The sequence below is a fragment of the Lepisma saccharinum genome, chromosome 13 (assembly GCF_977018435.1).
Source record: "Lepisma saccharinum chromosome 13, izLepSacc3.1, whole genome shotgun sequence".
Lineage (NCBI taxonomy): Eukaryota > Metazoa > Arthropoda > Insecta > Zygentoma > Lepismatidae > Lepisma > Lepisma saccharinum.
Genome location: NC_139241.1, coordinates 76956771 through 76971534, shown reverse-complemented (window position 1 = coordinate 76971534; position 14764 = coordinate 76956771). Strand labels below are relative to the sequence as shown.

Below are 14764 nucleotides of genomic sequence, written 5' to 3'. Positions count from 1 at the left end.
GCAAATATGCAATGCATCTTGGCTAGGTATCCTCCAAGGTGTATGATTGAAGGTTGGAACATAATTAGACGAATGCATTCATTGGGTACTAAAGGGGAAAGTGTAGAATACTGTAGTGATTTGGTGAAATTAAGGGAAAAGCTGTCGATACAGTAACATCGGTTTCATAATGATTCTTCTGTGAGTTAGTCTGCGTTTTGTTAGCAGTACTTTCATAGTACCTGAACACTTTATGTACAAAGATTTTGCCATAGCCCAGAGGCGTCACGTGAACGCATGCGGTGCATGCTGCGCATGCGTCAATTGTGGAAGAAAGGACAGTTTTCTCTGCGACGACATTCATGAGCATTTCTACATTCTAATTTATTCATATAGGAGAAGTATTTATTTTACACGAGAGCCCTGAACTAAGCTTATATTACATTTCTTGGATCTGAAGTGAAAGAAAGTAATAATTATTTTCCCATAATTGATGCATGCGTCTGCCATAGCCACATACGTCGTACCACCTCAACACTCGGTATTTTGAGTAAAAATTCAATGAAAAGTAAAGCAAAGGAAATTATGTATGTGGTTATTGGATATGATTGAACATTGCTACTTTGGGAGATATTGAACATACCCAGTTTTGTAATTAAATTTAATTAACGTCCAACCAGTAGCACATCGGAAATAAAAGAAACACTAATTCATAAATGTTTATTAGGATTCCATATGTTCTGCTTATTAATCATAGCGAAATATATAAAGTAATTGTTTATTGATAGTAGTATTAAATTGTGGTCATATATAGGACACATTTTTTTCATTTCTGATACATTTTGTCTATAGGCCCCGCGTATATTGTATGCCCCAGGCCCCGCACCCACTTAGTGCCGCCCCTAGTCCAGGAAAAAAAATACAACAGTGTTTTTACTTTTCCCGCCCACGCCAAAATTCCCTTCCTTGATCACTGACCGATCTAGCTGTGCAACCGTGACGTCACTCATATTGCACACCCTGCACGAAGCCACCCTGTTTTATATCCAACATTCAGTTTCCGCCTCCCAGCATATATTTACGATGAACCATGATTACGCAGGCAGCAGTATTCTGTTTATGTCCGCTCGCGATAATCCGATAAGCAAGGTTGCTGCCGTAACTGTTGCCAGGTTAAGTAAGATGCGTGAAGATATCGTGGTCTGTTGGCCGTGCCCGATAGCCTGATGATAACATTCCCGCAACATAACGTAACCGTAAAATTACGTTGAGCGAACTTTTTCCGCTGCTTTCATGTTTTCTCCCTGGTGTGATGTTCTGTCAGGAGCACGGCAGTGTGCCAGGTCGTACATTTTCTGCCACTTTCGGCTTATCGCGACGATAAGGGTAACTGACGATTAGATGAATGAACAATCCTGACGTAAGAAACTATATCGAACGTACATGCAGACAGATCTTTTTTGTGTTCCTGGTGTTTAATTCAGACTCAATATCTATCTACAAGTTTCTTGTAAATACTTGTAAAATATCATCGTTATGTCAGTTGGTTAATTTCAGGATGGTGTCCTTTAAGCCACAAGGCTGCAAACTTCGGCAGGGAAATCTTTGATGGCAGGACCATTAATTGAACTAATAGAATAGAGGTTTATTTCAGAATAAGTCTTTACGACTGGACACACAATTCCATACATCGATGAGGTTTTTTTACATTTCCCCTTTCCTTATGTCCTCATGTGTTCATATTTTGCTTTCGTGTTAATTACATATTATCCCTTACTACAATCTATCCTCTTCCTTGTTTTTTTTTGTACATTTTCACACTGATGGCACTAATTTATTTGAACGAACATCAAGCTTTCCGCACACCACTCTCAAGTACTTTCACTCTCCTCCATCGTTATTCGCCCCCTTGTCCAGAGGTAGCGTAAGAAGGTTCCCAGGTCCCTTATTTCATCCCTCCCCGCCCTTTCCCTTCCCGTAATTAGCCCCTCAGTCGGTAACGCGTCTGACTACCATGCTAAAGGTCCCGGGTTCGATCCCCGGCCGGTTCAAATCCGGTAACTTTTCTAACGATGGAAGCGGCCCCGGCGCCCAACCATCGTCGAATAACATGGATACCTGGGGGAAACCCTGGGGGGTAAAGGCGGTCAGGGGCGTGATGCTGATCACATCACCCCCACTCGCGACCGGATCAACAAAGTGTGGGGCGTTACCCCCACTTCCCCTATACACCTTCATGGCGTGGTGCTAAGCACAGGGGACCACTTTTTTTTTTTTTTGATTCGTTCATGTCCTTTATGTATATCCCTCTTGCCTCTGCTAGAGGTATGTGGAATTTCGTCTCCTCTTCCCCGAATGATACATACATAGTTAAGAAATGGTTATAGGGTTTCAATCCCATTTTATTTTTATTTTACCCGGGCTCGATACCCGGTGGAGGCACATATACCGCGTTTGTTAGAACCTGTCCCGGTTCCCGCGCTAGCTGGTCGCTGGCTTTTCTCCGTGCTGGGGAAAGTCAAAGCCAGTCAGCCAATTAAAATACGCAACGTCGCAACAGCGTCTACGTAAGCGCCTCTCTCCTGGGTTCCATTCGCTCCTCGCTGCCCAGCAGACGATTTTTTCCTCGTTTCTCATTGGCACCGACACTGTCGAGCGATCGCTAGCGCGGGAAACGGGACAGGTTCTAACAAACGCGGTATAGTGGTTCGGTTCCCACTTTTAAACTGTAGATCCAGTCCCGATTAGCCTTAATGTGCATAAAGTGGACTTGAAACACTGACTCAATCAATTTTTCGTTTACACCTTTTTCGAAGAGAGTCCTCGCCACTGAACAACCGACCAACGTTGTTTGGATGTTACATCAGATGCGTCGGCGAATCTACGAGTCCTGCCCACTGTTGCATTAATCCCATTGTTGCACCTGGTCTGGGCGTGTGTTGCAAAAAGGCGTGGTGGCGATACGTTGAACCAGAGGCCCACCAGGCGGCGGAAATGATTAGCATTCTTTGAGGTCAAGTAAAGATCTTCCAACGCTCGTTACAGGGTAGGGTCGAGTCGGCATGGTGTCTGCCACGCAAGTTCGATCCCCGGAGTGGGAATTTTACGACAATATGTCTGTCCATCGGAGGCCGCGATCGTTTATACGAGGGTTATTTTTTAAGTAAGGTCCGTTTTGCAATAAGAACTAAGTAAGTAACTCTGCCGCCTGTGATGATAGCCATTTACTCACGGTCGTTTTCACTTCTTTAGGGGCTAAACTCTTGCCGTCCAGTAAGTTCTTCAGATGGCGGAAGAGGTGGTAGTCGCTAGGCTCAAGGATTGGACTGTATGGCGGATGATCGAGTACCTCCCAGCCAAAAGATTCGATCAGATCTTCAGTTTGAGCCGCAGCATGTGGCCTTGCATTGTCATGAATCAGTACAACACCGGCTGACAATATTCCACGCAGTTTGTTCTGGATTGCTCGGCAAAGTTTTCTTAGGGTCTCACAGTAGGAATCTGAGTTAATTGTTGTTCCTTGCGGCAAAACGTTCCACTAACAAAACACCCTGCCTGTCCCATCGTCTCCTGTGACGATATGACACAAAAACTCATCACCTTCCTCGTAGATGGTCAACAATGTTAATGCACTGGCTATCATCACAGGCGGCAGAGATCTATGACGAGGGTATCCAAAAACTTGTAGTTCGTTACGATACATGTTTAAACCGGCAAGAAAATTATGTAGAAAAGTAGAGAAGTGTGTGTGTAAATTTTAAAAAACACATTTACTTCGTTTTTATTGCAAAACGGACCTTACTTTAAACATAACCCTCGTAGATTGGGCGTCTTTAACGCGGGAAACCCGGGTTCGATTCTCGGGTGGGTGATCCAGGGTAGGAAATTTTCCTCCATAAAGCCGGTCTGCTGTTGCTAATGGTGGTCGGAGAGTGGTGCCGATCACACCACCTCCAAAATATGTACCCTAGATCGAGAATGTGTGGGACCCTACCTCCACATCAATGTGCCTTCATGGCACGGTGCAATGTGGAACTTTACCTTACCTTTCTTCTCACCTTGGCGGTGAGGGTAGCCGAAGCACCATAGCCGAGAATGCGTAAGGGCCACTTTACATTTTTTCTAGACAAACAATTACTGTCCTCAAGGAAGGTGAACCTTCAGTTAGAGAATGTAGACACACTCATATACGTATATATGCACATATATAATAATAATCCGTTGCGCAACAGCCCATGAAGGGCCTAGGCATACCTACCGACTGCCGGTCTCCCTCCCACGCTTTCCTTCGTCACCTCTAAGCGTGGAGATCTTTAACCAGTATTGGAATAGTCGGGAGGTCAGCCCGACGTATCCCCAGCCGTTACAGTAGGTCTCCGTGACCGGATTACGCTCAGTCACTCGGAGCTCCCCAATTTCCTCACGATGGTGGGTTGCCACCGGCCCTATACGTAGGCCGAATAAATTCCGACCAGAGCCGGATCAGAACCTACGCCGCCGTCCCACAGCGAACGATCTCAAGACGAGTGAACGCCTTAACCCGCTCGGCTACGGAGGAGGACATATATGTACATACATGATACATATATTGGTTTATACACAACTAACATTAATACAATCAGGATAGAGGCACATAGTGATTCGTATCCCACTTTAAATGGTATGTCCAGTCCCGATTAGCCTTTCTGTGCATAAAGTGGACTTAAGACTTCAATCACTAGTCCTAATACATACATAACCGATAGCCGGGGAGGTGGGTGCTTCCGCACCTCTTACGTTTCTTCCGCACCCCTTTTTCAAAACCGATTATTAGCCTAAAATAGGTGTTAACTATTCACAAAGGTAAAAGTTGGGACAAGAATATTTTCAGACAATCAATCATTTGTTTAAACAGGCAACAATCAAATGATTATTCAGCAGTACTAAGTGCTCTTTAGTAATAGTCCACATGTGCTTATAGTTAACAAAACATTAGCTCAGAATTAACAATTGTAGTAAATGAAACTCCTTTTTTTGTTTAATCAGTTATTTTCTGTGTTGCAGCGTCATTTGCGTTAAGACTTACACAAACCATATCGTCATATGAGCGTATGGTATTGAGTATTGAAGAGAGAGAACAATTCTTGTATACTGCAGGCAAGCCATTGATACGAACCAGAAAGGGAAACCACATTTATTTATTTGTACCTGTTGAGGTCAAAGCAAGCCATCAAAATTGAATCGTCATCATTGGATATTTTCATAAAAGCCTACTGAAAGTTGATAGATATTTGATGTAGTGGCTAAAACCGCTAAAGTACATACGCATGTTTCATTTTTCCATTATTTTCAACATCGCGCACACTCTAAATTTCATTCCCCACCCCCTCAACACCCCTAGATGGCTAATCATGGCGCCGCCGTTGCCGATAGCAATCACTTAAATAAGCACACTAATCAAATTGGCCAATTTGAATCTTTACCTGACATTCGCCATACAAAGACCTTAGCTATAGATGTAGAAGTTCATAGACTTGCATTCCTAATGCTGAATCTATCAACTTTTTTATAAATTGTCAATTGCAATGAGAAATCTGCATGGTTATTAATTGCAAGCGTATTATACAAATCACACATTACTCTTATATTTCTCAGTTTTTTGTATTTTGGGAATCGGATTGTTTCGACAATGTAATTTTTTTTTCTCGCATTGAATTGCAGTTGACTGAGGAAATAGTCATGTCTAACATACAATATAGTTTTATGTAAATGTACTTGATATAAAATATTCCGTCTACAACAAGATTCTTACATTTAAATTCTTCCGTAAAATTTCTACTTAGCAGTAAAGTTCAAGCCATTATACACTGAATAACATTTATCAAAACGGTAAGCACGAAATATCTATATACAATAAATATAAAAAAAATCATCGTCGGCTTGACTACGTGACAGTTCGCAAAGAAAGGGGGTTAAAACCGCTGATTCCTTTTCTTTTAACTAGCTTCGGTGTTTTCGCTACTGACGAATCGGTTTCTGAACTTTGCGTTGCGAAAGCCACACGACACAGCGGAACGATCTGGCATTTGTGCTTACGTGGTCGTTAAAACTGTGCTGTTAGGATTTGCAAATTCGCAAACGACTTGAAAATAGGCACAGGGGAGCGACCACTACGTGCGTTTTCATGAAGTCAATGACCTCTGAATGCTACTTAAAATAGAGATTTCTCCCCGCAGGTAATGCATGCACAATGTCCACTTTCAGTGGTGGCAAGCCGTGAAAGAAATCTCTCGGCTTATTGAGCGCAGGTAATCACCGGCGAGAACGTGAGGGGTCTTGTGTGAACCGATTATCGGCAGCACCTGCGTTTATGAACCTCAGTGGGTGGGTGTCAGGTGTGTGAGAAAATGCTAACTCAAACAGTTCGTGGGAAATACTTTTGGACTTTAGTTTCTACTGTGTATGCGAAACTGAACTTGTTAGCCTTGGTATACTTCCTTGATATTTGATGCTTTTGCATTGAAATATCTGACAAGGAGAAGATTTTCGTGTTGGTGTAATTGAATGCGTACATAGTGCTGATCAAATTGTCCACTAGCATCTTCTGTTTCGAGACTTGAAACAAAATAACGTCGCAGCGGTTGACAGCCTCCTCACCACGACCAGTATAAGTTCATTAAAAACACGAAAACTAGCGATAGACACCTTGTTAATGTTTATGCATGCCACTGTACAGTGGGGTACAATAGTATTACCATCAGGCAAATTTTCTACCATGTTTGTTGTTCGTTTTGCTTTACGCACTGAGAGGTTCAAATGTTGAAACAAAAACCCCAAGCTCTGCACTAACATAAGTAAAAAAAAATAATTCCTTAAAAGCAATAAATATAACGTATCACAACACTTAAAATCCGGACGTTAACATAAAAGGTTAGATTATTTTATTTTGCTTTTCTGCCACATTTGGCTAATTGCGAAGGATAACAAGTTAGAAAAACGACGTTAAATAACAAAAACTGCAAATACAAAATGTACATAACACAAATAATAGGAATAATGCTAGGCTAGCAATAAGTATAGAATATTCTGTTAAGAACAGCCCAGATTATGCTGTAGAATATTGTTCCTTTGTTTAAATCGGGTATTTGCCCCCCATTCCCCCAAATCTAGAGAAATCGTAACCGATGCTTGTATCAAACATTTTTTTCATCAATTCCCTGTACGTTACTGCATGCCGTGAGGCAACATTGGGGAGAATGTGGAGGTAGGACCCCTCCCCCCCCCCATATTATAGTTTCACACCTCGTCGCACTCCTGTTATTTCATCACAAACGTGCGTCAAAAGAAAATTCCAGATCGCAAAACGTGGAACAAAGCGTATTGTCAGAAGCGCAATCCTTTTCAGAGGAATCAAGGGTTACTCCGGATCACTCCGGAACGAAGGACGAAAATCATTTGCATTCAGATTTGCTGAAAGTTTGCAACTGGTCTGTGTGTTAGTTCACACAGATTCTAATAACCTTGGTTGTTTTTTTTTAAATTTTCCCGGCAACTAGGTCGGCTGTTGCGTGCGCGTCGTGGCAAGTCGTGACGAAAAGTCGTTAATTAGTTGGAAATTAGAACTGTGTAAATTAATACTTATCTGCGATGCCAAGGAATGAAAAATGTGGAGTACAATTTGAAGATACTTAGCAGTTGTTTTACGCACTGTGAAGTTAAAGTTTTGAAACGAAGCTTCAACGAAATTGTCGGAAACATTTCGCATAAGCATACTACAATAATTCCACTTAAAAACACTCGAAGTAAGAGAAAAGGTGAATGAGAATGTCGATGGATAATTTGACTGGCAATATAAATACTTTCAACAGCCCACTAGAGCATGTAATGTTAATCCATTGTCTAGTGTTTAAAATTATATTTATGGAGCGAATTTACAATATAGAGAGTATCTCCAATTTCGTTAATATTTGGTATACTAACTAATTTTGACCTTCTAATAACGAATCTGTAGTTAAAAAACGGGGGTCACGTGTGCAAATCGGGAAAAAAGCCGATGTAAATGGAATATCTTTTTTAGAACTGTATTGCATTGTTTTACGAACAAAATTTTAACTAAGCTTGCCTAACCTAACCGGAAATGGTTCGTGGGCTGCCCGTGCATAATGTACAATTTCTACACGTCACCCCCGCATTTTAACAACAGGTTCGTGATTAGAAGGCCAAAATTAGTTAGTATGCAAAGTATTAACGAAATTGGAGATACTCTCTATATTGTAAATTCTTACCATATTTATTCTTACACTATGTCTCAAGAGATCATCTCTTCTCTCGTGTTCAGGTGAAATTTCTTTTGCCGGTTGTGGGAATCGAACCTATGACAGATCTGTGATATTACTATAAATACGGTCCTGTATGTATGCCCCCCCCCCGAATTTTTTGCTAAGTTTTACTCCATTTATGCTTACTATTTATAATTGTTGAGGAGAGAGTTCTTGAATTCTGCACTGGAATGACTTGCAGGATTTTGGACCATTTCTATGACCGCTGCTGCTTTCATTTTCCTTAGTTTGCAGCCGGAATTGATCTTCAAAGGTAGGGGGGGGGGTCACAGGTTATCAGGGGGCTTTGTAAATAAAGTCCAGTTTTCAAAATCCGGACCCTGTGGCCGAGTGGTTAGCACATCGCGTTGCGACGCCAAGGGTCCCGGGTTCGGATCCCGCTCGGGCTTGCTTGTTTGTGAATGTCCCTTCATCAATTTCATCACTCATCCCCATCTTCGCAAATTAGCCAAGAGGTACAAAACGCGAAGTAAAATAAACTAAATCAATCAATCCATTTTCAAATATTTAACAGTGTTAAATGAAGGTAAATTATGTGTGTGTGTGTGGGGGGGGCATTAAGTTACATAAAGTTTAGAAATATCACACAAATACTACATTTTTCTATATCTTTTAAAATATCGCTTGAAGTGTTAATTAATTGGCTGCTACTGAAATCATCCCTTACTACACACTCCATACTACATTTGATGATACAGATATTTATATTACACAAGAAAAGATGGACAATATTCAATCGTAGTGCCTACCGTACATTCCACTCCCCGGCCGAAACAATAAAACACCCCTTCGTTCCTAAAACTTGGGAGCTGTTAACCTTTGACGCTGATGCTGAGGGAATTTGCGTAATGACATCAAAGTCACAGATTTCTGTATAAATGGGGGGTCGCAACAGGGACAACGAAGGTACAGATAAAGAAGCTCCCCCTGTGAAGAGACTTTCTGAAGTCTAGAGAAGAGAATCTCCTAAATACTTGTCGCTATTAATACTTCTTCTTATAAATAAGATAAACGAATGTAATAGCTGCTGTTCATGTTCCCTGAATTTATCGTTCGCCAAAGTTGTGAGCAAAATAATATCTGCTGTCTACATTTTCACTGCAAACAAATTACACAAAATAGTTTTACCTAAGTCGAGGGTCTGACCTCAGTGCTAGGAGGGGCTGACGGTAATTACAGGGTGGCTCAGCCCCCCCCCCCCCCCCGGCCCCTACCTGACTACGGACCTGAGTCGAACCTATTTATATAAGTTAAAACAAGAACAGACATACATATAAGCTATTTAGATACAGTAAATACGCTGCATGAATGAATGAATAAACAAATAGTCCTCACAATAACCTGGGATTTGTTCCAAAAGAAACTTCGAATATTTATATTCAACTTTGCCGCTAGAAATTGGCTAAGCAACAAATTGCCCGTGTTTTCATAGCATGCCGAAAAAAAACGTTGAAAAGTTTTTTGCCGCTCGTATTCTACTATTATTGTGCAAGAGAATTATTTCGCCTTTATTAAAGAAGGAACACGGTGGTCCAGTCGTTATGACTTCAAACATCAGCGCCATTTGCTGAGTAGCGGCAGAAATTGTAACTTCTTGCAATAACATGCGAACTGGTCGAGTGCCGAGGCTGGAAGGATCGTAGTGGGCTATGGAATAAGTATAGTTAACAGCACTAGACAATGGCTAATGCCCAATTTACATTGCATTCTAATGTAGAACCATTGTCGCTAATGTTCGGAGATTGTCCATTAGGGTTGAGGAAGAAAGTGGAGAGATTGGTCACGATAAAACTCAAGAATCGTCGAAGAATACCATAGGCGGTTTTTTTTAGCAGGGGCATGGGTTAACAATTTCCCCCTTCAAATAAAACTGCGTCAGTTTGAAGGGGTTCCTACAACAATCGGGTGGGAGCCCTTCAAAAAGAACTTAAAGGCAGGTAAAATGGGAAAAATTTGGCTGATTACGTAAACACCATCCTTTCGAAATTCCTGGGCACGCCACTGGCCATGGGCATGATGTCCATTCGTCCTAGTAATCACTAATCACAAGTGATTGTAATGTTCCTTATAATCTACAAAAGGCTATTATACTCAGGGGTGCCCGGTTGCCATGGTGCCTGATAAATTTCACCTGGCACCTGAATTTTCAAATTCAGTTCTATTTTTTAAAAAAGTATTTCAAGTTCGTGTATGACAATTTCCATCATATTTTTTTTTAATGTTATGTTTTTTTCTGTATCATGTATAACATTCAAACACAGTAGTAAATATGCCATTATATATTTTCTTGAGTGTTAGTAGCTGAATGTTAAAATATGCAGTGGTATAGTAGAGTGGGCCATTCAAATGTACTGCACAGTTATTGATGATGTTAACAGTTGAGCCTTCTTTGTTAAGGCCACTCCAGCTCCCGAGAAGGGGCTGATGCCTGAATCATTTTTAGTTTTGTCTACCCATGATAATACTAACGTTATTTCTTAAATATTTCAGTGCAAGACCTTCAGCATCGGACCATCGGAGACCGCTCGATCCTGCATCCGCCTGGCGCTGGACCACTTGGAGATGAGGGGGTTGGACCCTGCGGACTTTCAGCTATGGGCCAAGACTGGGAGGGACGAGTCTCCGTATCCTCTGATTGGACACGAAAGGCCATTCTCCATCAAGCTCAGCTGTCTCAGGGATGCCCTCAGTGCTGAGGAAGGGTTCGACCTGGACCACTGCAATAATATTTATGGGACAGATCCTCTTGCCAAATGCCAGTTTATCCTTAGGTAAAGCTTGCTTTTTAATGTTAACTTTCTTTAATACTAGCTGCGTGCCCGGGTATTTATTTATCCCAATCTTTTATTAGACAGGAAAATAATGAATTCTAACTATAGTGTAAAATGTAACTAATTTTAAATTTGATCGTGAATGTCACCAATTAGCTTAGCGACTCTGAAAACTATGGATTCGACACTAATCTAGGTCATTTGTGGCATTTTATTTTTCACCCCCTCTCACCCCTCATGCCGATAGGTGATGAACTTGAAGTTGAACCGCATTGGGAGTGTCACGAAAACTATGGATTCCATTCGCAACACAGCCTGAATGTTAGACAACCCGAGAAACACTATCGTTGTGCAGATTGCATAGAATCACGGATGTCTGTCTGTGCGGAACTTAATATCCGTGCTTTTCGATTATTTTTACATGTCACCCCTTCCCACCCCACCCCCAGGGGTGTCTTACCCCCAATGTATTCTTTCCAGATTGCAAGTGATATGTGTACCAAGTGTGGTTGAAATTGCTCCAGGCGTTCAAGGGTTATGCCGGAACAAACATACACACACACACATACATCCATTTTTATATATAGAGAAATTTCTGTCTTCCTTCCCCCTCGCTTTTTAATTCAAACTCCAAGCTTTCTTGCACCCAGTAATGCACGGGGTTTTCTAGAACAGTGGTTCTCAAGCTTCATGAGCCTGCAGCCTGGTAAAATCGTTTTTTGGAAGTTGTTGTCTCAATCTCGGCCCAGTATAATTGAGGTCAGGGCCTGCTGGTTGAGAAGCACTGGTGTAGAAATATTTGTAGAGGGGGTCAAGCAGCCATAGATAAAACTTGATTAGTACAAATAATAATGGCAATAATAATTGTTATTTTACTATAATAACTATTATGTTATTAAAAATATACCAATTTCAATCCAAATTTATTGCTATTATTACATAAATGGAGAAACTTTGCTACTCAATCCACCGTATCAGTGAATATCTAACACAATTGTTGTCCATTATTTGTCTTATATTTTGTACAGTTAGTGTATTGAAAATCATGGTTATTGTATTTTGTTATTAACTTCTACACAATCGTTTGAAAAGTGCTTTAGCAGTTTGTGGTAAATTTTACTCATAAAGTTTATATTCTGTGACGTCTTGCAAAGAAAACTATAAGTTTTGAAAGGTGTGGATCCATTTATTCTTTGGATTAAGTGGTAGAATATAAAACTGTAACCTGGTTCCTTTATTACACACTAAACTTTTTTCGATGTAATGCAGTTTTTACTGTGGTTATAACTTTATTTCTGTTGTTAACATTAAGAATAGCATTTGAATCAGACATTTGTAGCATTTCGGCAGATAAGGGGTGGGGGCTTCAGCCCCCTTAGCCCTCCCCCTGGCTATGCGCATGCACTTAAGCAAAATGCTCTCCCTGGAGGACTCTACTCTACTCCATGAACATAACCTCTAAGAAAATAATTTCTTTGTCTAATGAAAAGTTACTAAATTGCATGAACTAAAGTTGTTAATGAAGTATATGAAGAGGGGGAGGGGATAGAAACCAGTTTGGTATGTTCTTTATTACACCAGTGCAGTGTTGAGACAGTGCTGTTTATCAGATTGTTGATGAAGCAACAAAGTACACTTCACAATAAAATATTTACTGAACAAACACTTGGAAACAAGTTTTCATTTTTTCACCACCAATTCAGGAAATCTCGGAAAGGCGAAAGGAATAACAATGGAACAAAAAACTTAATACTTCTTAGTTGGCTATAAATCGTAAATTTATGAACTTAAAAACAACATGAACCGGTTTTCAAACCGTAATTAAATGGTAACTGTGCTTAAAATGTTGTTTGTTATTCTTGTCTGTAATGTTGGGGCAGTGACATACAGCATGTTCCGTTCAAACCCCCCACATTTCAATTCATCATTGCTAAACATAAACATAAAACATAATGGAAAGCGAGTGGCACTAGATGAAAGAGAAACTCATTTAATGCATGACCTCGGAAGTTCACCATTATCTCACTATGCAGCGCCACAATCGCATAAAGCACAATGGCAACTCAGCAGCAGCGCATAAAATTTATTCTGGTATGCAGAGACCAAATCAATCATTACAGTATAAAGAAATTACCGGAGAGATGAAGCATCTAATGGGAAAACCATTAAGGCATGGCGTGCGAAGTTTTTAGCGACTGGAAGTGTTAACCCTTCAAGCCGGGAGTTAAATACCCATCAGCCGATGCGAGAGGCGGTAATTTTAAATCACCAAAACAGCAATTTTCGCATAATATCACAAAATTGAACATATCTTAAAAAACATTTGCTCAATTACAATGAAATTTTCAGGACTTTTAAACGAAACTTCAGACTACACAAATATATATAAATGGTGGCATTTATACTATAATAACAAAAATAATAATAAAAATAAAAACTTACATGTTGCGGTTACAAAGTACTCCTTCTGTCTTGTGTTGTTGTTAGTTTAGAAGTCCAACGTTGTGTGTTGTGTCAAAAAACAACAAAAAGGGATCAAGAACATTATTGACTGCTTTTTGGGGACCGCACAATCCACAAAACGCAAGTTTATTTGCTTTGAAGGAGTCGTCAACTTCTTTCCAGTTCCAGGTTACATTCGACGACGCAACAGGTGAGGATGTAATGCCATCTAATTTGCTTTCGCTATCAATGACATTATCTACTTCCTGTTCTACATAGTTTACTTCACTTTCACTTGTAGATAGAAATGAAGAAATTGAACCTTCACTGTAACTTTCCTCCAAAAACGTACAAATTTCGTCCGCTTCGATACCCTTTACCTGCCCATGCGACGCCATTTCTCAGCTTGTTTTTTTACGTAATAAAGTGATGCAATCACACATAATTTAATGGAATTGGAAGGAAAACCAACAGATGGCAGCACATTGTAATCTACTCTTGAGTTACATGCATTTTCGTTCATGTGGGAAAACAATAGATGGCAGAATATGCATCATTTCGTCACTACTACACGGGACGTATACGTGTAGGTCGAACCGCTTCTAGAAGAACTATGAGGGTCCGTACACGTGTACGTCGAACCGGCTTGAAGGGTTAATAAACAGTTTTAAGGTTCTCAGATTGAATATTATTCATGCTACAAATGGTGCACACATAGAGGTGTATTAGACTTCAGTGTAGGGGTGTATTCATGTTTAATGCTTCATGCAATGAAATTCCTAGAGTTTCATCTAGTACCACTCGCATTCCATTATGTTTCATAACCTTTTAGCAATGATGAATGTAAATGTGGTAGGTTTGAGTGGAACACCCTGTATATGAATGTGAGTTTAGCCTACAGTATCTTTTTTTATTTATTTATTGAGAAAATTTCAGATACAGCACGTAGCCATTTTACACTGAAATCAGTAACAATGAAAAGTACAAAAATAAAAATAACAAAGTAAGACAAGATATCCCAATGATATTAAAATTAAGTTGTTGTTATTATTATTAATCAGGTTATATTTAGCAATACAGTATTTCTTCAGAAACACCTCAAATATAAATTTGTAGTTGTGACTACAATTTGCCTGTTCTTGTTGTCACGTATACATTTTATGGGATACAGGAGAGCTTTTTTCCAGTTCAACAGATAAGGCATTTGCATTTTTCCTAACCTAGTAATAACTATTATTGCATAGTCATAGTAAA

At 40.2% G+C, this 14764-nt stretch overlaps 1 protein-coding gene across 5 annotated transcripts in view; it reads left to right on the top strand.

Moving 5' to 3' along the window:
- LOC145997440 (uncharacterized) overlaps nt 1-14764 on the top strand; it is a 697926-nt gene that overhangs the window by 665292 nt on the left and 17870 nt on the right. For all 5 annotated transcript variants that reach the window (XM_083134479.1, XM_083134481.1, XM_083134480.1 and 2 more), the window contains one exon: nt 10788-11068. In XM_083134479.1, coding sequence (XP_082990605.1) covers nt 10788-11068 — 281 coding nt within the window. The remainder of the gene's footprint in view (nt 1-10787; nt 11069-14764) is intronic.